Genomic DNA, 25,391 nt, shown 5'->3' on the forward strand with positions numbered 1-25,391 from the left:
TCATAGTACGACTCTTACAGCTGTGCCCTTATAGTACGACTGTAACAGCTGTACCCCCATAGCACGACTCTTACAGCTGTACCCCCATAGTACGACTCTTACAGCTGTACCCCCATAGTACGACTCTTACAGCTGTGCCCTCATAGCACGACTGTAACAGCTGTACCCTCATAGTACGACTGTAACAGCTGTGCCCTTATAGCACGACTGTAACAGCTGTGCCCCCATAGTACGACTGTAACAGCTGTGCCCCCATAGTACGACTCTTACAGCTGTGCCCTCATAGTACGACTCTTACAGCTGTGCCCTCATAGTACGACTGTAACAGCTGTGCCCCCATAGTACGACTCTTACAGCTGTGCCCTCATAGTACGACTCTTACAGCTGTACCCTCATAGTACGACTGTAACAGCTGTACCCCCATAGTACGAATGTAACAGCGGTGCCCCCATAGTACGACTGTAACCGCTGTGCCCTCATAGTACGACTGTAACAGCTGTGCCCTCATAGTACGACTCTTACAGCTGTGCCCTCATAGTACGACTCTTACAGCTGTACCCCCATAGTACGACTGTAACAGCTGTGCCCTCATAGTACAACTCTTACAGCTGTGCCCTCATAGTACGACTCTTACAGCTGTGCCCTCATAGTACGACTCTTACAGCTGTGCCCTCATAGTACGAATGTAACAGCTGTGCCCCCATAGTACGACTGTAACCGCTGTACCCTCATAGTACGACTGTAACAGCTGTGCCCTCATAGTACGACTCTTACAGCTGTACCCCCATAGTACGACTGTAACAGCTGTGCCCTCATAGTACAACTCTTACAGCTGTGCCCTCATAGTACGACTCTTACAGCTGTGCCCTCATAGTACGACTCTTACAGCTGTGCCCTCATAGTACGACTCTTACAGCTGTACCCCCATAGTACGACTGTAACAGCTGTGCCCTCATAGTACGAATGTAACAGCTGTGCCCTCATAGTACGACTGTAACAGCTGTACCCCCATAGTACGACTGTAACAGCTGTGCCCTCATAGTACGACTCTTACAGCTGTGCCCCCATAGTACGAATGTAACAGCTGTGCCCCCATAGTACGACTCTTACAGCTGTGCCCTCATAGCACGACTGTAACAGCTGTACCCTCATAGTACGACTGTAACAGCTGTGCCCTCATAGCACGACTGTAACAGCTGTACTCTCATAGTACGACTCTTACAGCTGTGCCCTCATAGCACGACTGTAACAGCTGTACCCTCATAGTACGACTCTTACAGCTGTACCCTCATAGCACGACTGTAACAGTTGTACCCTCATATTACGACTCTTACAGCTGTACCCTCATAGTACGACTGTAACAACTGTACCCTCATAGTACGACTGTAACAGCTGTGCCCTCATAGTACGACTGTAACAGCTGTACCCTCATATAACGACTGTTACAGCTGTGCCCCCATAGTACGACTGTTACAGCTGTGCCCCCATAGTACGACTGTAACAGCTGTACCCCCATAGTACGACTGTTACAGCTGTGCCCCCATAGTACGACTGTAACAGCTGTACCCCCATAGTACGACTGTAACAGCTGTACCCTCATATTACGACTCTTACAGCTGTGCCCTCATAGTACGACTCTTACAGCTGTACCCTCATAGTACGATTGTAACAGCTGTACCCTCATAGTACGACTGTAACAGCTGTGCCCTCATAGCACGACTGTAACAGCTGTGCCCTCATAGTACTATTGTAACAGCTGTACCCCCATAGTACGACTGTAACAGCTGTACCCTCATAGTACGACTCTTACAGCTGTACCCCCATAGTACGACTGTAACAGCTGTACCCCCATAGTACGACTCTTACAGCTGTGCCCTCATAGTACGACTGTAACAGCTGTACCCCCATAGTACGACTCTTACAGCTGTGCCCTCATAGTACGACTGTAACAGCTGTACCCCCATAGTACGACTGTAACAGCTGTGCTCTCATAGTACGACTCTTACAGCTGTACCCCCATAGTACGATTGTAACAGCTGTACCCCCATAGTACGACTGTAACAGCTGTACCCTCATAGTACGACTCTTACAGCTGTGCTCTCATAGTACGACTCTAACAGCTGTACCCCCATAGTACGACTCTAACAGCTGTGCCCTCATAGTACGACTCTTACAGCTGTGCCCTCATAGTACGACTCTTACAGCTGTGCCCTCATAGTACGACTCTTACAGCTGTGCCCTCATAGTACGACTGTAACAGCTGTACCCCCATAGTACGACTCTTACAGCTGTGCTCTCATAGTACGACTGTAACAGCTGTGCTCTCATAGTACGACTCTTACAGCTGTGCCCTCATAGTACGACTCTTACAGCTGTGCCCCCATAGTACGACTGTAACAGCTGTACCCTCATATTACGACTCTTACAGCTGTGCCCTCATAGTACGACTCTTACAGCTGTGCCCTCATAGTACGACTCTTACAGCTGTACCCTCATAGTACGACTCTTACAGCTGTGCCCTCATAGTACGACTCTTACAGCTGTGCCCTCATAGTACGACTCTTACAGCTGTACCCTCATAGTACGACTGTAACAGCTGTGCCCCCATAGTACGACTGTCACAGCTGTACCCCCATAGTACGACTGTAACAGCTGTACCCTCATAGTACGACTCTTACAGCTGTACCCCCATAGTACGACTGTAACAGCTGTGCCCCCATAGTACGACTGTAACAGCTGTACCCCCATAGTACGACTGTAACAGCTGTACCCCCATAGTACGACTGTAACAGCTGTACCCTCATAGTACGACTCTTACAGCTGTACCCCCATAGTACGACTGTAACAGCTGTGCCCCCATAGTACGACTGTAACAGCTGTACCCCCATAGTACGACTGTAACAGCTGTACCCCCATAGTACGACTGTAACAGCTGTACCCCCATAGTACGACTGTAACAGCTGTGCCCCCATATTACGTCTGTAACAGCTGTGCTCTCATAGTACGACTCTTGTGTGATATTACTACCGCGACTCTTTCAGCTGTGCTCTCATAGTACGACTGTAACAGCTGTACCCCCATAGTACGACTGTAACAGCTGTACCCCCATAGTACGACTGTAACAGCTGTGCCCTCATAGTACGACTCTTACAGCTGTGCCCCCAAATTACGACTGTAACAGCTGTGCCCTCATAGCACGACTCTTGTGTGATATTACTACCGCGACTCTTTCAGCTGTGCCCTCATAGCACGACCCTTCTGTGCCATTACCACTGCGAATCCTAAAACTGTGCCCTCATAGCACGACCCTTCTGTGATATTAGCTCCAAATATTGAAATTCATAAAAAAGGGGGAAATTCAGAAAACCAAAATTTAGAAATGTAAGTGAATTATCACATAGTTTAATAGGTTTCGTTATGTTTGAAAAGGGACGTATATACATACAAATAGTCTATGTACGTCCCTGATTTGGATAGTGATGCATTTCAACGAATGGAATACGTGTTTACTTTAAGGAAAACGAACGACATGAGAGGCCTAGGTTTAACGCAAAAGAGTTATATATTTTAAAAAGTTCAAATAATGCATGATGATTTTTTTCTTCTTCTTATATTTTAAGCATAACATTCAGCTGATGAGAAAGATCCCTCAGTGCAAAAATGCTATATATTTGGCGAGATGTCTGAAAGGACACAAATTTAGCAAACAGCTCATTTTGAAGATGTTTATGTTTAAACATTTTTCACACAGACTATAAACGTACGGTAAAAGTGATATCAAAGCAATTTTGAAATTGAAAATTTACGCTGTTAAATTTTAAAATCAACTTCATTTAATTTTAAAAAATTTCGTTTAAAAATTAAGAGAGGATTATTAGAGGTAATGCACATAACATAAATCCTTTTGGATCAACTCGCCTACCTCTCATTTAGTTTGTAGGCAAAAATGCATAACACTCCTCATCTTCAATGGAAAAAAAATGAAGCAAGAAATATCTTTTAAAAAGATAAACGGCATAGTTTTAATGCTGGTGGTTATAATGTAAAACTGATGATGAAATAAATTTAGCACGAATAACAAAATTATGTCAGTTTGAATCATTTTTGGTAATAATAAGACTGCATTTGAAGCAGAAATATGATTTTATTAATGTGTCATTTAAAAAAGATAATCTACTTATTCAGCTTGCATTCAATCTTATTTTTGTTTCGTTTTTAACTGCATATCTGCATTTTGCATTAACCGCTACATTGACCAATCACATATTTCATCTTGACCAGTAACGCCACCTGTCGCGTCATATCCGGGGCCAAAAGAAAATTATACGGCTATGCCGAAAAAAGTATTGAATGCTATTAACGGCCATATCAAAATAAAAAAAGTTTCGGTCGTTATTTTTGAAACGTTCAACTCGCTTCAAATTGGTCGACAAGCTTCGCCGAGGAGGATAAATTTAGAAGGCAATCCAAGATAACAATGTGCCTGTTGTGTTGTATGCTATCCGTATTTTAGTTGAATGGGGTTTATAACATTTCCGCAGTTTTCCCAATTCGTTTCCTTTTTTGGTCAATAGAATGCATTAATCGCCATCCCTCACTAGTACATGTACCCGGTCAGACACGGGTCAGTAAAGACTGGCGTGACAGCAGTACAATAACTTCTGGGCGTACCCGTCTAAGGTTTTCAATGGCTAGTTCTGCGGGATCATCTCTATTTATACAGGGTCAATGTTACTGTTAAATGAGTAACATACATAAAAGAGTCGCCAGTGTACACACATTCAATCAATGGGCCATTTATATGGGTATATGTCCACACCCAGTCACGATGGGTCAACTACGGCAAATATATGTACATACGGCTTTAAATTTCGTAAATGTATACTAGTATACTTAACAAATGCTTTCGCCCGCTTACAAACACACATCAAATCCGGGTCAATACTACACAAATACATAATGAGTTAGTCTTAAATGGTACGCTAGGTATGTACTGTATACACATTATAACCGAAACATCTAGAGCGTGAACTACCAGTCCTTTCGTCAAACGCAGATCGATACTTGTGTAAGCATATGTTTGTGTCATCATTGAAAACGAAACTAACCCGTTTTAGCAGACCAATATCCCAGAACGAATGAGGTTCAGAGTTTTAAGAAAACATATCGTATGGGAGAAAGATTTTTCCTTTTTGTGTTGTATTGAAAAACGTTAAGATTCACGCAACAGAAATATCCAACTTTTAATTATTATATTTATGTTACTACACTTCAGAACAAGAACCTATGTACCACATCATGTTCCCAGAATGCTTTTCGCGGTACATGATACCCACATAGTGCCAACATCGGATGTCGTCTGATCAGGCTTCAGTACTTACCTTCAGTTTCCCAGTCATATTTTCCTTGAAATCTGATTGCTGTAGTAGAAATAATTCCCAAAACACTTAAAAATATAAGTCGAATAAAAAGCAAGTCCATGTTTCCTGATGGTTTGCCGTGGAATGATTATGATCATTCAGAGATTCGATCGTGACCAAATTCTGAGAGAGGTTTGTGTATGCCTATATAAATAGCCATCCACCCCGATACAATGACGTCATGCAGTAGAGCGTATCGTGACTTGCTGTAACTTCTACTCTTCCGTGACAGAAGAAATGGAAGGAATTCGATTGTACAATACTACCAGTACAATCTATAATGATACTAAAACGTCTTATCTTGTTTCACGTCAGCGTTTGAACAAATTGATCCAATATATAGTCGGGTTTATACTATAAATCCTTTCCCTGTACCACGGTGCACAGAGTAGAATCGATAAAATACTAAGATTACAGGGACCCGGGTAGAAACGACAATTTTGCTTTGGTGATCATGTAATACTTTAACATCTAGACAATCACTGAATCACTGAATGACATCGATATAAGTATTGTTTGACTTCTTTGATGTATGGTGGCGTTTTCCCATAACTGGAATTTATCTTTCGCGACTTAAAATGATAGATCTAGTGCATTTTGAAAATGGAGACCTACTAGTGTCGTTTTATTAGGAAAATGACATTTGAGACTCCCGCATGTCTCGATACTAATCAAATCACTGTTTTATATATGTGCATGCATACGTTACACCTCGATTGGGATAAGTATACGTATTTATATACACAAATTGCTGACGTGTTTATATAAGTAACCTTATACATTTCACAAAACATTCCAGTTAGTACAGATTTACACCCAACGCCAAGCCTAGCCAAAAACAAAAATGTATGACACCTACATACACGGTATTTAACGCTAGTTGTACATAATGTACTTTATATTCATGCACGCGGAACGGATTATATTTTGTCAATTTTGATTAGAATATTAAATGATACTTAATCTTAATTACATGTGCATCCACCGTCGTCTATATAGCTTTCAGGAGATGCCAGACCTACTGTCATAGTGTTTTGAAGGCAACATTATCCAAAACACGTTACAAAAATAAAATATTATCTTACAGTGTTGATCAAACTATACGTAGACGCATTTATAATGGTAAATACAACCTCAATGTGTTTTAAAGAACAGAGCATTATCAAGTTGTAGAAATCACCCTAAGCTATTTTAACAATATGGCGTGTTGAATGAACTGACCAATGGTTATCGGATTACAATAGGGGAGCCTCTACAAACGACTGTGTATTGTACATGTATCTAGTTACACAAACAGTGAGTTAATATAACCAAGCATAGCCGTACAAACACTTGGCAGAGATTCCCAACCCAGGGCCCATATACATTTATGTCATACCTCTATCTGAGTTTTTAAAGAGGTTTTGAAATTGGAACTTACTTCCGCTTCTATAAACCATAGCGCACTAGTATTTGGACATCTATTTCTCTTGATTATTATAACTGACAAAACACTGCAAAACTGTTTCGACTATAAAAATAGTAGAGGTTTTGAAGTCATTTATCTTCTTTCTAAAAAAACCCTTTCTTCCTTTTATCCCCATTGATACGGTCTCAATTTTGGAATTTAGTTAAATGTTCACCACTGTAACGGAGGCATCGGGTACTGTTTCCATTTGAATACATTGTTGCCTATCGGAAACATAACTCCTAATCTCCCCTTCGCAAATACATTGACCATGTGTAATTGGATATCTTCGACACTTTCCGACAAGCCCGTAAAAAAAAACCCAAAAAAAACAACAAACAAACAAACAAAAGAAAAACAAAAACAAAAGATAAAACAAGCAAAAAACACGCCTTTGGTTTATTTTTGAGGTCTCATAGACATTTAAGAGCAAACATCGTACATGGATATAGGTGATATAATTTCAATAAAACACACAAGTACAATTTACTACCAGGTTTAAAAATATCTCTACGACACCCGATTCCTCATTGTCATACGTAAATCGAAGTCACGACATGGAAAGCACACCGGCCTTTTGTGTGTATATATAGGTTTTGGTGTTTAGTGTTTAAAAATAAATCTACCACTTACAAATTGTGTTCTCTGTAGCCCTAGTTCCCTTGAGCCCTTACACCACGTCTGGTGTTGGGCCCCTACAGAGGGTTAAATTATGTTCTCCACTGGCGAATAAGAATTTATATATACATGGGTGTTATTCCATCAAAATAAAACAGCATTCAATCTGTGTATGTAACAAGAATAGGAAAAATACTTCAAATGAAAACACGTGATTTTAAAGAATTGATACATACATTGTATGCTTTAAGAACTGAATTAATGAACGTTTAACTTAACTAATCAAGCTTTATGTGGACACTAACAAGTTTTAAAACACCGCAGCAGGTTTCATTAGACAGATAACACCATATAACTAGATCTATATTAACCGCTTACAAGCAGCAATTACTAGTATTACTCGTATCAGTTTGGTTTAGTTTAGTTTGGTTTTGTTTAACGTCCTATAAAAAGCCATGGTCATTTAAGGACGTGCCAGGTTTTGGAGGTGGAGGAAAGCCGGAGTACCCGGAGAAAAACAACCGGCCTACGGTCAGTACCTGGCAACTGCCCCACGTAGGTTTCGAACTCGAAACCAAGAGGTGGAGGGCTAGTGATAAAGTGTCGGTACACCTTAACCACTCGGCCACCGCGGCCCCTACTCGTATCAAGATGATGAATAGACATTTAATGTTACCAGATCCAGGACTGGAAGTGTTCTCTATAAATATAGATTAACTGTTGTACACCATTGTTTCTAAAACCGTAAGTGGGTTCCAATAATAGAAAGTAGATGTTCAAGTAGTTTATTTAACAATAATTTTATTCAAATTTATTCAAAATATATACATACATTTTCATAATTTGGGATCTGAAAACAAGCTTAAAGCTTATATTGATTCCTTTCCCAAGTACATACAAAAGCAAATTAATCTTCGGATGTGGACATACTTTGTTTACAATATAGGATGAATAATAATAAGTTCACAACTATCATACAATGTATGTCAATGTTCAAATAGTTGAACGCCATCTTTTCAAGAAGCGGAAGTGAATTTCAATAATAATATACAATGTATTATAGATGTTCAAGGAGTTGAACGCCATCTTTTCAAGAAGCGGAAGTGAATTCCAGTAATAATATACAAAGTATAATAGATGTTCAAGCAGTTGAACACCATCTTTTCAAGAAGCGGAAGTGAATTCCAATAATAATATACAATGTATAATAGATATTCAAGCAGTTGAACGCCATCTTTTCTAGAAACGGAAGTGAATTCCAATAATAATATACAATGTATAATAGATGTTCAAGCAGTTGAACGCCATCTTTTCTAGAAACGGAATTGAGTTCCAGTGATAATATACAAAGTATAATAGATGTTCAAGCAGTTGAACACCATCTTGTCAAGAAGCGGAAGTGAATTCCAATAATAATATACAATGTATAATAGATGTTCAAGCAGTTGAACGCCATCTTTTCTAAAACGGAATTGAGTTGCAGTGATAATATACAATGTATAATAGATGTTCAAGCAGTTGAACGCCATCTTTTCTAAAACGGAATTGAGTTGCAGTGATAATATACAAAGTATAATAGATGTTCAAGCAGTTGAACGCCATCTTTTCTAAAACGGAATTGAGTTGCAGTGATAATATACAAAGTATAATAGATGTTCAAGCAGTTGAACGCCATCTTTTCTAAAACGGAATTGAGTTGCAGTGATAATATACAAAGTATAATAGATGTTCAAGCAGTTGAACGCCATCTTTTCTAAAACGGAATTGAGTTGCAGTGATAATATACAATGTATAATAGATGTTCAAGCAGTTGAACGCCATCTTTTCTAAAACGGAATTGAGTTGCAGTGATATATATATAAGATATCAAAACAGTTGTCCGGCATCCTTTCTATAGCGGAAGTGAATTTCAATGAGAGATACATATTCGTGTACGTCATCGTTTCTAGAAGCGGAAGTGAGTAACAGTAATATATTACAGTTTTCGCCATTGTTTCGTCAGGCAGAAGCGAGTTCAAATAATATATAATAGCTTACGTCATCGTTTCCAAAACCGGAAGTGGTTTCCAATGATAAATATCAGTTGTTTGAGGTATAACAGTAGTGTCGTTTACGATCTAAGTTCCTCGTTATTATATGTACCTGATTGTTTAAACAATGCTATGCTGTAGTGGACCCCATTGGAAATCAACCTTTATCAGTTTTTATTGGGCTATTAAAGGCATAAAGGTAATTCTTTCCGGTAATTCGATAATTAATTAACCTTATGTCTCGCTGCGGTGACGCAAATAGAGTAGACCTTGGAGGTCTAGATTTGCGTCATCGCATATTACTTGATATTACTTTTGCTACGTTTTTAGTGCTGTGATTGTATAATCTGAGATACCATATTAAGTTACAGTGGTATAAGTTTACAAAAGTGTACCTTTTTACCAGGATGAATATTATTATCATTATCGTTTCAAAAAGTGGAAGCAAGTTCCGATGATCAAACAGTTGTATACCATCGTTTCTAGAAGCGACGGCTGAGTCTCAACCTAAGTTGGAATAGGCGATAATTCGTGATTAAATTTTATTCATCTAGTTTTTGATATTTTTGAGATGGCAGATAATACGGCAACGACTATGCTAGTACAATGGACTGACTGGAGAAAAGACAAAGGAAACGAGGTGCAAGTGTGGAAAGGTCTAGATTGCGGATCCACCAGGCGAAAGCGAGGTGCCAACCTGAGAAAAAACATCAGCAGCGCACAGATAGAAGACCTGACGAGACGCAGGGGGTTCCCAGCCAGGAGTCACACCACAATGCTGAGGACCACTCCGCTGATGTGTCATCACAGCAAGACACCGGTAATTCAGTGTACGATGTTCTACCAACATCTACCAACTTGCATCAGTGGGGAATGACAGAAAATGTCAACTGCTCGCTGTATAATCGTCCATTTACTGTCATCGTGCAACACTGGTTTGACGCAGGGGAGATATACATGGAGGCACAACAAGGTTCTGCGGGAGCTAGCAGACACTTTGGAGATAGGAAGGCAAAGAAAGAGAAGATGTATGAAATAACATCCCTACATCAACTTTGTAAGGTCTGGAGAGTCAGACAGCAAAACAAAAGCACAGCAGGGAGGGATACTGGACGTAAATCAGAACTGGGAGATTCGTCCAGATATTCTACTCTGGTCACAGCAAGGGAAGAGAATGATAATAATTGAGCTTACTGTCCCCTGGGAGGAGCGATGTCAAGAGGCATACGAGCGGAAAAGATAGAAATACACCAACCTTGCTGATGACATAAGAGCAAAAGGATGATGGGTGTGGCCATGCCAGTAGACATGGGGTGCAGAGGATTCCCTGCACAGTCCATGTGGAGGATGTTTGATGCTGCTGCATCCGGGTAAAAGACCGAAGGGCAGCTGTACAACGACTAGCAACAACAGCAGAGAAGTCGTCCAGCTGGCTTTGGTGGAGAAGGGAGGACAAGAGCTGGAAGCCATCCATCGACGGACAGTGATTTGGCCAATCACTGTCGACTCGCCACCTTTAGGGCGTTCCAGGATAGGAGTCGAAACGTCCAGTGAGAGGTGGTCCTGGCTGACGACGTCGATTGATTTTATAGTCAAATGACTGTATGAAGGTACTTCGGGAATCTAAATATAAATCTAAAGATACACAGAAAGGACAGAAATGAAACGAAATATTCTAAGTATTACAACTAGAACAATATATCAGTTTCTATTTATTTATTTTCTTTTACTATATACAATACTCAAAGCGAGGATTCGAATGTTCATTCCCGTCTATACTGTATTGCTTCAAAGCAAGAAAATGCAAGAACTCACTGCAGGAAATATGGATACAAAATGTTTGCTAAATGTTATCCCTACGCAGTTGGATTTTGTTTTTTTATCCGTATTGATGTAAATTACCTGACGCCAAGCTGTGTATTCGCTCCCAGCAGTAAAACACACTTTTCAGACAGAACGGTGGCAATAAGATGTGCCAAGCCGTACACAATGTAGATTTTTATGATAATACTCAAGCTCCTGTTCTTGGATCTGCAGAAAGCCAAGTTGATAGAGAATCGGTCAACGTAACCTCAGGTGCAAAGGAGTTATGTCAAGCCAGGCTATCATTTAAGCATTGAGGAATGTTAATCCAACCAAATTATATGAGATTTCGTTTATATAAGATATATACATTATGAGATTTCTTATATACATTTAAGATTTTTTTTTCTAACATAGATGTATTATTTCTACCACAATAGATGGGTTTTATTTAACTTCCAAAGCATGAAATAACCATTACAACTATTGAATAACAAACAGTGTATACCTCACGTATAAAGAACGTTTTACGCGTTTTGATTGGTTGACACGGTGACCTTTGACCGGGACTATAGTTTTAATCACGTGGTTCAAGGATTATGATTGACTAACATTTGAAAGCTAAGATATCTTATATACTTTATGAGTTATCTTACAAAAGAAATAAGATATACACTGGATCGACATTGCTTCGTTAATAAATGACTAATTGGCTTGCCTTACGGATGTGCTTCTAGAACTCGTCAGTAATGCTAGGTAGACAAAAGTGTGCAGGAAAATAAAATCTGATCAAAAGACATGTTTATATATAAAAGGGGAAGTCACGAGATAATTTAATATATTTATTACTGTGTGACAGGGATAAAACATTAATATATGTGTTTCCGCTAACATGGGAGAAAATATAGGGTACGTGTTTTTAAAATAGTTTTTTTACAAAAAGTTCTATAGACAAGTAATTTTGACTTAAATAGTCCTTTCTCGAAATTGGCCAAAAAAGAAAAGACAAGAAAAAACAAAAAAACAAAAAAAACAAAAACAATAACAAAAACAGGGTAAACACAAAAATATATAGGGTCGGCAGGGTAAGCGTAAAACAGGTACAAAAATGTATTATTTTATCTAGTGGATAAACAGATCATGACACAAGTCTGATTCAGTGCCACAGCATATGCCGGGTTATCCATATAAAACTGCATCATCCCAGGACTCGTCACTGCTGCTAGGGATATCATACAGTTGTTTTGTCCTTCTAGGACTCGTCAGTGATGTTAGGGACACCATACAGCTGCCTCGTCCTTCTAGAAATTGCCAGTGATGCTAGGGACATCATACAGCTGCCTCATCCTTCTAGGACTCGTCAGTGATGTTAGGGACAGCATACAGCTGCCTCGTCCTTCTAGGACTCGTCAGTGATGTTGGGGACATCATACAGCTGTGTCGTTCCTCTAGGATTCGTCAGTGATGTTAGGGACAGCATACAGCTGCCTCATCCTTCTAGGACTCATCAGTGATGCTAGGGACATCATACAGCTGTGTCGTTCCTCTAGGATTCGTCAGTGATGTTAGGGACAGCATACAGCTGCCTCATCCTTCTAGGACTCGTCAGTGATGTTAGGGACATCATACAGCTGTTTCGTCCTTCTAGGACTCGTCAATGATGTAAGAAAAATCATACAGCTGTTCCGTCCTTCTAGGATTCGTCAGTAATGTTAGAGACAGCATACAGCTGCCTCGTCCTTCTGGGACACGTCAGTGATGATAGGGACATCATACAGCTGTTTCGTCATTCTATGACACGTCAATGATGCAAGGGTTCAAAATATTGAATTCCAGGGTCAATCCAATGCCCTTAGTAGTATTAAAACCAAAGCAAATTTTCGTAAGATGTCTATTGTAGTTAATGGTCACCCGTGTTCTGATGTGCATACGTTTTGTTTTAAATTAGGATTCTACCACATTTGACTCCTGTGACCTTGAAAGTAGGACGAGGTCTTACTCGATAGTCCGCAAGATATGTTCACGTTTGTTCTCTTCACCCCTGGAATATGTCATGGATAAATTAAAGGCCTACAAATAGCTATTTGATAAGTGCCAGGAAGATACATTTCTTTTGAATATCACAGATGAGCGAAAATCAAGTTCAAAGCTAGTCAATTAAACAGTATTTCATCCTCGAGATTCGCTTCAAAAGATCAAATAATTCTTTTATCCGCATGATGGTGGTAACAAAGCATCGACATATTCAAGAGGTGCAGAGAGTGAAAGTAAGCATAACCCGTAGCTGAAGTATCGAGGATGGCCGAGTTCCTCATTTGAAGAAATAATATGAATTTTCATCTCAGCTTGCTAATGGCCCAAAGATTTGAATATATTTGATGGATGAGACCTTAAAAGTATATCAATGTTTCCCATTTGAACAGACTTGGTAGCCTTTCCTTCAGCATGCCATAAGCCTCCTGCCATGACTCTGGTTCTCTTGGTTTTTACCAAAATGAATTTGTTTAGAGGGAGGATGCACGACGAAGATGGACAAAATGGCAATCACAGTATGTCTTTTGAAGCCTCGTCTTAGTAGAAATAATACACCATAAAACAATGTCGATTTAATTTTTCATTGTATCTTAGCTTTTATTCAACATATTCTGAGAACAGTGATATATTATTTGATAAAGCACAGAAGACAGCTCAGACATCAAGATTCAGGTGCAAGAATACACAAAGCTCTGACAAGATCTAGAGACTGCCCATACAGATAGCTTCAACAACAAGCCCCGGGTGTCAGGGAGACAGAGAGAGCTCCGATAATCCCTCCCCCCAGAGCTTACACAACACAAACGTAACACAAGTAGTATGATAATAAGCAGGATTTCTTAATTTTATAAACACACAGGAATTTTTGCACTGTTATCCCCAAATGAATGATTTACATTAATATAAAACATTGTATTCATTAAGATAATGATCACATTCAGAAACGTAAAAAGCTATGAATATATTATAAACATTATAGAATCCTAACCATTATGTCAGAAACGTAATTAATATAACTATGAACGGGAACATAATGTTTTCCTTTTATATATCTTGTTTATCAATGTTATGAAGACAAAAATTGTAAAAATTGCAGCCATAATAATGTAAATACGATCAGATCTTGTTTATAAACATTATGGAAGCATCATGCTTATAAACGGTTGCAAACATCATTTTAATAAACAGAATGTAAACATCATGATTATAAGCGGAATTTAAACATCATGACAAACGGAATGTATAGACATCATGATTATCAACCGAATGTACACATCAAGATTATTAACGGAGTGTAAACATTGTGATTATAAACAGATGTAAACTCCGTGACACTAAACAGATGTCAACAACATGATTATAAGCGGAATTTAAACATTATGATAAACGGAATATAGACATCATGATTATAAACAGAATGTGAACATCAAGATTATTAACGGAATGTAAACATAACCATGATTACAAACAGATATAAACACCGTGATTATAAATAGATGTAAACACCATGATTATAAACAGATGTAATCACCATGATAATAAACAGATGTAATCACCATGATTATAAACAGATGTAATCACCATGATTATAAACAGATGTAATCACCATGATTATAAATAGATGTAATCACCATGATAATAAACAGATGTACACATCATGATTACAAACAGATATAAACACCGTGATTATAAATAGATGTAAACACCATGATTATAAACGGATGTTATCACCATGATTATAAACAGATGTAAACACCATGATTATAAACAGATGTAATCACTATGATTATAAACAGATGTAATCACCATGATTATAAACAGATGTACACATCATGATAACAAACAGATATAAACACCATGATAACAAACAGATGTAATCACCATGATTATAAACAGATGTAATCACCATAATTATAAACAGATGTACACATCATGATTACAAACAGATATAAACACCATGATTATATACAGATGTAAACACCATGATTATAAATAGATGTAAACATCATGATTATAAATAGATGTAATCACCATGATCATAAACAGATGTAAACTCCATGATTATAAACAGATGTAAACACCAGGATTATAAATAGATGTAATCACCATGATTATAAACAGATGTACACATCATGATAACAAACAGATATAAACACCATGATTATAAACAGATGTCAACATCATGATTATAAACAGATGTCAACATCATGATTACAAACAGATATAAACACCGTGATTATAAACAGATGGACACATCATGATTATAAACAGATGTAAACACCATGATTATAAATAGATGTAAACATCATGATTATAAACAGATGTAATCACCATGATTATAAACAGATGTAATCACCATGATTATAAACAGATGTACACATCATGATTATAAACAGATGTAATCACCATGATTATAAACAGATGTCAACATCATGATTACAAACAGATGTAAACACCATGATTATAAACAGATGGACACACCATGATTTTAAACAGATGGACACACCATGATTATAAATAGATGTAATCACCATGATTATAGACAGATGGACACACCATGATTATAAACAGATGTAAACACCAGGAGTATAAATAGATGTAAACACCAGGAGTATAAACAGATGTAATCACCATGATTATAAACAGATGTCAACATCATGATTATTTACAGATGTAAACACCATGATTATAAATAGATGTAATCACCATGATTATTAACAGATGTCAACATCATGATTACAAACAGATATAAACACCGTGATTATAAACAGATGGACACATCATGATTATAAACAGATGTAAACACCATGACTATAAATAGATGTAAACATCATGATTATAAACAGATGTAATCACCATGATTATAAACAGATGTAATCACCATGATTATAAACAGATGTACACATCATGATTATAAACAGATGTAATCACCATGATTATAAACAGATGTCAACATCATGATTACAAACAGATGTAAACACCATGATTATAAACAGATGGACACACCATGATTTTAAACAGATGGACACACCATGATTATAAATAGATGTAATCACCATGATTATAGACAGATGGACACACCATGATTATAAACAGATGTAAACACCAGGAGTATAAATAGATGTAAACACCAGGAGTATAAACAGATGTAATCACCATGATTATAAACAGATGTCAACATCATGATTATTTACAGATGTAAACACCATGATTATAAAAAGATGTAATCACCATGATTATTAACAGATGTCAACATCATGATTACAAACAGATATAAACACCATGATTATAAACAGATGTCAACATCATGATTATAAACAGATGTCAACATCATGATTATTTACAGATGTAAACACCATGATTATAAATAGATGTAATCACCATGATTATTAACAGATGTCAACATCATGATTACAAACAGATATAAACACCATGATTATAAACAGATGTCAACATCATGATTATAAACAGATGTCAACATCATGATTATAAACAGATGGACACACCATGATTATAAACAGATGGGCACACCATGATTATAAAATATGTCAACACCATGATTATAAACATTACATAAATATCATGATAACGGAATGTAAACATCATGATATATAAACAGGAAATATCCCCATGTGAACAAAAGTAAGGAGAGATCACCAACATTAACCCAGTATAAAGCATCACTTGTTGTATAACACAAGACACCAATGTATAGATAAGGAATGACAGACCATATAATTATATAATGAGATCTTTGGCCAGTGTACACATATCCATAAGATTAACAGAGTTATCTCCCCTCCAACCAGTTCAATATTTTATCCTTACTGTTTTCAGACAACACACAGAAGGCCGATCAATAATTTACACAGAAGAGGCTGCATGCTTCTTTACACTTTACACTCATGTGTTAGTTATCATCTGAATTTCACTAGTGTTTATCACTATGTGATATTGTTGTACAGAAGGAATTCATTACATCCATTCCTTGATATCGATTTGACAAAACCAGAATTCTTTATATAATTATACTTTATAGGTTTTTCACTGTGGAACTCCTCAAAAGAGAGGTACATGTCATAGAAAGCGCAGTTCACTTTTCAAAAAAAAAAATTTAATTGATATTTGTATAAAACATTTTAGTAAACTACTACAACTAAAATAAAGATCATGATCAGCTTCTATACAAAGGTATTGAAGAAATAATATAAAACAATAACAAATGATGACCAAGAGAAGCAGGTAACGATTATATTGTAACAATACAGGACTATATATAGACTTTGTAACAATACAGGACTATAAATAGACTATTTAAAATAAAATGTTTTACACCATAATAGAGCTAAATAGATAAACAAAATTTTATCTCACAACTAAAAATAGGCTATCTACTTAAACTACACAATACCCTTTCCCTCCCTCCGTATTACATACATTGTATGAATTTCCTCTGAAAAATGACAACTATGTTTTTTGAGAAATGCTTCTACATATTAAAAGTTTGGAATGACATTTCTGTGGAAATAATTACATGAAAGAAAATATAAACACGGATATTTTTTTTTTAATGAAATTATGCTCAAGGTAGTGATGGACAATGATCGAATATGATCAATTAACTTATCATTTAATACAAACTGATGTTGTAATCAATTTCAATATTTCATAATTGATTATCGGTCAGTGCATTAATAAGTATTTCCCTGTGTTTAAGATCAAGCAAATTTCAAATCCTACATTTAAATGCATGATAAGGATAGTCAATTGTTACTGTAGATTAGTAGACTTCTTTCATATTCAGCAAAGTATGTTGGATATTTTGAAGCTTAATTTATAAAAGAAAAAAAAAGAAAAAGATGATTTATTTATTTTAAAGGAAACTGAAATACATATACAATTGTAGACAGCCATTATAGGGAATAGCTTTTGTCTGTCACTCATAATTCTCTTAACCAAGAGCAGTTATCCAATTATGTAATTGACTTATTTCATGTACATACATCGGAAGGCCTTTCCCATTATAACTAATAGTCAATTTGCAACTGATGTCCCATCACTAGTTCAAGGTCACCTTGGATCGGTAGCTTGAGATTCATGTGTGTTTAATAACACTGACCTACAGATACTAATAACTACCATATATAAATATCATAAATATACACATCAAAGTTAGCCATTGTTATCAATTCTTTTATGCACAAGACTCACAACTCTTTCATTCAGCCATATTTAATCCAATTTTTAGACACAGCAGGTGTTCTCTTAAAACACTGTTGGCTCCATTTTGGAGCAACAACCTTTAATTGGTACCCTCCTTAATCCTTTATGTTTTAAGAATTCAAATATTTCCTCAAATATACCTCAGCTACTAAAATTATACCCAAATAACATCAGGAATCCTAGGTCAAGGTTTCAAATACAATATCTGAATACCTAGCATAGTAGCTAGGCAAATTGCTGTAAAAATAAATTGTCCTCCATCTCAAAGACAAAGGGCCATAATCTTATGTATATCAGAACTTAGAGCTGATTTAAGTTTAAGAACTACCGGTTGTCTGGTACTGTGTAAATCTAGGAGACAGAATATGCAAGATATACCCGTGAAAAAGTAAGAAATTGTGAATAAAGGGCCACAGGTATTAGCTTTCTAAAAAGCTAAGAGTGTTACATACAGTATTATATATTAGTGAGCAGATATTTTAGTAAAATTTTAGATAGATGGTTATATAGAAGCTTGCATATTTATGCTGAGAATTTATTCCAGAGAGATATAATTTGGTGTTCAAGAGCCAGCAACTGATAACCTGTTGGTCAGATGGTACTGTGGAGTTTCTCTCATAGGCTTGTCTCTCTAATTTTATCTATTTTTGACTATAGCCAAATAACAGGGCCGCCGTGTGTGGAATAGCAGATCAATGTCCAAAAATCCTATATAGTTATTCAGATCTCTCTGATTTTATCAAGCACCTTTTGTTTGCAATTATTTCTCCAATTGTAACCCTAGGAATAGTGACATCACAGACAGCAGGTAACCAATCACTGAGTATGAAGTATGCTTGTGAGCCAATCAAAGTAGACTATTTATATCCATGTGCATACCCCACAATATGGCTGGTACAGCAACCAATTATAGCACTACCATCCAAGGACTTTGATTGCCTGTTGACAAATTCAAATCTACTTCAATGGTTACTGACTAACAAATCTATAGCCTATTTCAGGAAAATATGTTGTGGATTGCGAGGCTTACAATGACCAACTGATTGACAGACTTCAAAACAAAACAAACAAAAATGATGGAGGACGAACACAGTAACGAATCATAATATTGGGTAACTAACACAATTTTTGGTATGTAAATCAGCATCAGAGCTTTTTTCCCATGAAAACAATAACACTGACAGATCAGAAAAAGTCCAGTTGTTTCAGTTACTTTTCCTGGAATCCCCCTGTACTATTTTTAGAATCTTGTACGATTATGGGATATACCACTTCGTTAAACTCTTATTGCACATTCTTATTCATAACAAGAGGCCCAGGGGCCTTAACGGTCAGGAAAACCATGATTGCGCAATCATGTTACAAAATGGCCGCCATTGCTGCCATTTCAAAGTTTTTACAAGGCCGAAAAAATAACAACACTTTGTTGGCACTCCTTCCTTAACATTCTCACCAATTTCGAGCTCAATGGCACCAGTGGAACTGGAGAAGAAGTTTAAAATGTGTTTTTTAAGATGGCGGATATGATGGCCATCTTGCATTTCAGACCAATCTAAAAAATAACAACACTTGGTCGGGATGATCTCAGGAACATTTCAGGCAAGTTTCAGCCCAACAGCACTGGTGGAACTTGAGAAGAAGTTTAAAATGTGTTTTTGAAGATGGTGGTTATGGTGGCCATCTTGGATTTCGGACCGACCCGAAAAAATAACATCACTTGGTCGGGATCATATCAGGATCATTTCAGGCAATTTTCAGCTCAAAAGCACTGGTGGAACCGGAGAAGAAGTTTAAAATGTGTTTTTCAAAATGGCGGCTATGGGGGCCATCTTGGATTTCGGACCAACCCGAAAAATAACAACACTTGGTCGGGATCATATCGGGATCATTTCAGGCAAGTTTCAGCTCAATAGCACTGGTGGAACTTGAGAAGAAGTTTAAAATGTGTTTTTCAAGATGGCGGCTATGGCGGCCATCTTGGATTTTGGACCGACCCGAAAAATAACAACACTTGGTCGGGATCATATCAGGATCATTTAAGGCAAGTTTCAGCTCAATAGCACTAGTGGAACTTGAGAAGAAGTTTAAAATGTGTTTTTCAAGATGGCGGCTATGGCGGCCATCTTGGATTTCGGACCGACCCGAAAAATAACAACACTTCGTCGGGATCATCTCAGGATCATTTCAGGCAAGTTTCAGCTCAAAAGCACTGGTGGAACTTGAGAAGAAGTTTAAAATGTGTTTTTCAAGATGGCGGCTATGGCGGCCATCTTGGATTTTGGACCGACCCGAAAAATAACAACACTTGGTCGGGATCATATCAGGATCATTTCAGGCAAGTTTCAGCTCAATAGCACTGGTGGAACTTGAGAAGAAGTTTAAAATGTGTTTTTCAAGATGGCGGCTATGGCGGCCATCTTGGATTTCGGACCGACCCGAAAAATAACAACACTTGGTCAGGATCATCTCAGGATCATTTCAGGCAAGTTTCAGCTCAAAAGCACTGGTGGAACTTGAGAAGAAGTTTAAAATGTGTTTTTCAAGATGGCGGCTATGGCGGCCATCTTGGATTTCGGACCGACCCGAAAAATAACAACACTTGGTCGGGATCATCTCAGGATCATTTCTGGCAAGTTTCAGCCCAACAGCACTGGTGGAACTTGAGAAGAAGTTTAAAATGTGTTTTCAAAATGGCAGCTATGGCGGCCATCTTGGATTTCGGACTGACCCGAAAAATAACAACACTTGGTCAGGACCATCTCAGGATCATTTCAGGCAAGTTTCAGCTTAATCCCACTGGTGGAACTTGAGAAGAAGATTGAAATGTGAAAAGTTTACGCACGGCACACGGCGCACGGCCCACGACGCACAACGCACGGCGCACGGCGCACGACGACGGACGAAGCATGATGACTATAGGTCATCCTGACCCTTCGGGTCAGATGACCTAAAAATGCACCACCATAAAAAAAAATTCACTTTAGGACTTCCTCCTATCCCCAACACTTTTTTGAAATATTCTTAATCTATATTGCACATCCACATTTATAATATATATAAAACAGTGCACTTTTTAATTATGGAATTTCAAAAAATGAACAATTCTGGTTATTGGTATAATCTTTGGAAACAAACCTGCATGGCCTGATGGACACAGTAACTACTATATATTGAATCTACAGATGCAAGACCGAATTCTAAATATGAAAAATGAGGTTTGGAAATAATTGTGTCAATACATTGTATTGTTTTGACACAATTATTTCCAAACATCATTTTTTGTAAATATTGTCGATAACTATTGAATTAGGTCCCTAGTGTTCGATAAAAACAAGATTCAACAGGAATTTCTAAGATACATTAGTTTCATGATCAGTTTCTCAGATCTTAAATTGAAAAAGTTTTGAAATATATAGAAGATCTTGTCAGGATGTGTTAGAGAGTTTAGTACAAGAATCAAACTACGGGAAACCGTAAAACTTTCCTAAGAGGAAATAAACTAAAACCATCAACTTTGGATCAGCTTTCTTAATCTTAAATTTTGGATATAACAGAAAATTTCCTTTGGTCCGATGGAATTTGTTATAGACAAGTTTTAAGTAATTTAATCACTGTGTACAATGAATTGGTCATTTGACACTCATATTGATTGTACTTTGTATAACACACTAACAGACTTTAATCATTGTAATATCAGAAAGGCTATTTTAAGAATAGTCAGACTTTTACGTAAGACAACTGTTTCTAAATTATCACCCGAATACATTTTCTGTGGATAATCACATTCATCTGTATCTTACGGAAACCAAAAAGTGTCTCCAAGTCTGGGAATGAACCTAGTCTGAGAATGAACCTACATGTACCTGAACCAATGTCATAAAGCTATAGACATTGGTAACATTGTCTAGATCTTAAACTTGAAATTAAATTCTCATTATATTAACAGAATCTTCAAATTTAGAAAAGTAGCTCCGTACATTGTCCTTGAATCAATAATTTCCACTTGGTCACTAATGACGGTAGGAAATCATCAACATTTTCATCAGATTGAATCTTACTAATATGGTACAGAGAACAAAATTGAACATTTCTACATTTGGGCATCAGTCATGTCGTCAGCTGATCTACCGACTGCGTCCGGATTAGACAGAGGGTCAAGGTCAGCGAATAAGTTGAACCAAGCTGACATGTCTTTCTTCTCACCCTGGAAAGAAATAAAATCCTATTACACACAGATATTTATATAAACAATAATAAAATTTATTACAAAGTTTTAACTGAACATGATGTACATTTGTATATGCAAAGTTCTATTTAATTTTTTTACAAATGCATACACAAATTCCATTATGATGCTTAAGATAATTCTGAATTTTTTTTGCTTGTACCAGCATATGAATTACAGAATTACTATCAATACAAGAGGTCAAGAGGGCCTACACTGATTACTTGGATATTTCAGTAATTAGGGCAAAAACCATCATTTAAGTTATATTTAAAATATTTTCCTACTTTTGAACTGCCTCTCCCAACAATTGTTCAAACTACAGATGGCCCCAAATCCTGTCATGCGTTAGATCCCATTTGCCTAATAATGCTCCAGACCAAATTACATCAAAATGTATTCATTTGTTCAAGGCCAGTAGAAATTCAACTCATTTACCCCTATTTCCCCCATTGGGCCCTGCCCCTCCAGTCAAAGAGGAGCCACATCCTCCATGTATCTCCTTTGCCCAGTTATACTTCAGACAAAATTTCATCAAAATCCATTCAGGTGTCAGGACTAGCAGGGATTAAGAGGATTTTGCTCAATATTGCTACAGACAAAATCCATTTTGTTATTCAGGACCATGAGTAGAGATTTACCTCTATTTATCAATATTTGGCCCCACCCCTCTGGCCCCATAAAAGTTGCATCCTTGATTTATACAACATCAGATTTTCCTTTGCCCAATAATGCTCTAGACCTAATTTCTTCAAAATCCATTAAAGTCGTTCAGGACTAGTAGGAATTTAGAGCCCTTGGGCCCCTGGGGAGCCACATCCTCGGTTTATACAACATAAGGACTCCTTTGCCAAATAATGCTCCAGACAAAATTTCATCAAAATCTATTTAGGCGTTCAAAACTAGTAGGGATTTAAAAGAAATGTTTGATGCCAAACAAGGGATGACGGATGCTGTGCCATGGCATAAGCTCACCCGCCCTTGAGGCCAGATAATAAATAAATAAAAAAAAAAAAAAAAATATTGCTAAATATTAATATCAGTTGATTATCTCCCTTGGGTTTTTAAGTTTGTTTGTTTTTGTTTAACGTCCTATTAACAGCCAGCGTCATTTAAGGATGTGCCAGGTTTAGAGGTGGAGGAAAGCCGGAGTACCCGGAGAAAAACCACCGGCCTACAGTCAGTACCTGGCAACTGCCCCACATAGGTTTCGAACTCGCAACCCAGAGGTGGAGGGCTAGTGATAAAGTGTTGAGACACCTTAACCACTCGGCCACTGCGGCCCGGGTTTTTAAGTCAGTAGATCCTGATCACCATTCAAATTTATGAAAAGGTTCTAAACTTTTACATTCATCGTTACTGTAGCTGCTGACCGTTTATCTTTTAATTAGCCTCCTTTGGATGAAGTCCTGATCCCTCACCTTGTTACAGCTCCTTTACGTATTAATTGCATATACTTTCTGGCATCTTTTCTTTTACCTTACTACTTAAGGTTTTGATTGCAATAGTTCCTGATCCCTTACCTTTATAATAACTCCTTTAGGTGTTCATCGCGGTATTTCCCTTGCCTTGTTACGGACTCTCTTAGGTTTTGATTGCTGTAGTTTCTGGCCCCTTTAATTACCTTGTTTCTACATTTAGCTCCTTTAGGTATTCATTGCTATATTTCATGATCCCTTACCTTTTTATTAGCTCCTTTAGGTTTTAATTGCTGTAATTTCTGGCCCCTTACTTTTTCAATAGCTCCTTTAGGTTTTAGGTTTCCATTACTCTAGTCCCTGACCCCTTAAATTTTAAATACATGTAGCTCCATTGGCTCTTAAATCATGGACTTTAACCTTTTTACTAGCCCCCTTAGGTTTTAATTGCTGTAGTTCGTGACCCCTTAATTACCTTCTTACTGACTCCTTAAGGTTTTGATAGCTGCAGTTTGTGACCCTAACCTTTCTTCTAGCTCCCTTAGGTATTAATTGCTGTAGTTCGTGACCCCTTACCTTTCTTCTAGCCCCTTTAGGTTTTGATTGTTGTAGTTCCTGACCCCTTACCTTTTTACTAGCTCCCTTAGGTTTTAATTGCTGTAGTTCATGACCCCTTACCTTTTTTGTAGCCCCTTTAGGTTTTAATTGCTGTAGTTTGTGACCCCTTACCTTTTTTGTAGCCCCTTTAGGTTTTAATTGCTGTAGTTTGTGACCCCTTACCTTTTTACTAGCCCCTTTAGGTTTTGATTGCTGTAGATCCTGACCGGAAGCACTGTTATGTTTGGAGCTTTGTGTTCCTGCATTAGTTGATACACCTATAAGAAACATAATTCGCAATATACATACATATCTGCAGATTTTTATTACTTTCAAGAATTAACAATAATGTTTTTCTTTTCTTATTGATCCTTGGTGTACAAATACAAATACATTTGCACCTATTGTTTTTCATATTAAATATTCAAGCATCACTAGCTCACTTCTAATAGGTCAACTTTTCAAAATTCCTATTGTTGGTTTTCAGAGTAAACCTGTCATTTCTGCGTAGATTCTAAAGGGAGACAATTCAAATTTCCCTACCATTATCTATATATGTACTGTTTCAGAAAGCAT

General features: G+C 37.4%; 1 protein-coding gene across 3 annotated transcripts in view; it reads right to left on the reverse strand.

The window, feature by feature from the left end:
- Positions 1-21,529: 21,529 nt before the first annotated feature.
- Positions 21,530-25,391, reverse strand: part of LOC117317372 (islet cell autoantigen 1-like) — a 34,212-nt gene continuing 30,350 nt past the window's right edge. For all 3 annotated transcript variants that reach the window (XM_033872177.1, XM_033872178.1, XM_033872176.1), the window contains 2 exons: positions 24,999-25,093; positions 21,530-22,779 (listed from right to left, as the gene is read on the reverse strand). In XM_033872177.1, the coding sequence (XP_033728068.1) occupies positions 22,666-22,779; positions 24,999-25,093 (209 nt within the window). In that variant the 3' untranslated portion in view covers positions 21,530-22,665. The remainder of the gene's footprint in view (positions 22,780-24,998; positions 25,094-25,391) is intronic.

Source organism: Pecten maximus, chromosome 19 (assembly GCF_902652985.1).
Source record: "Pecten maximus chromosome 19, xPecMax1.1, whole genome shotgun sequence".
NCBI lineage: Eukaryota > Metazoa > Mollusca > Bivalvia > Pectinida > Pectinidae > Pecten > Pecten maximus.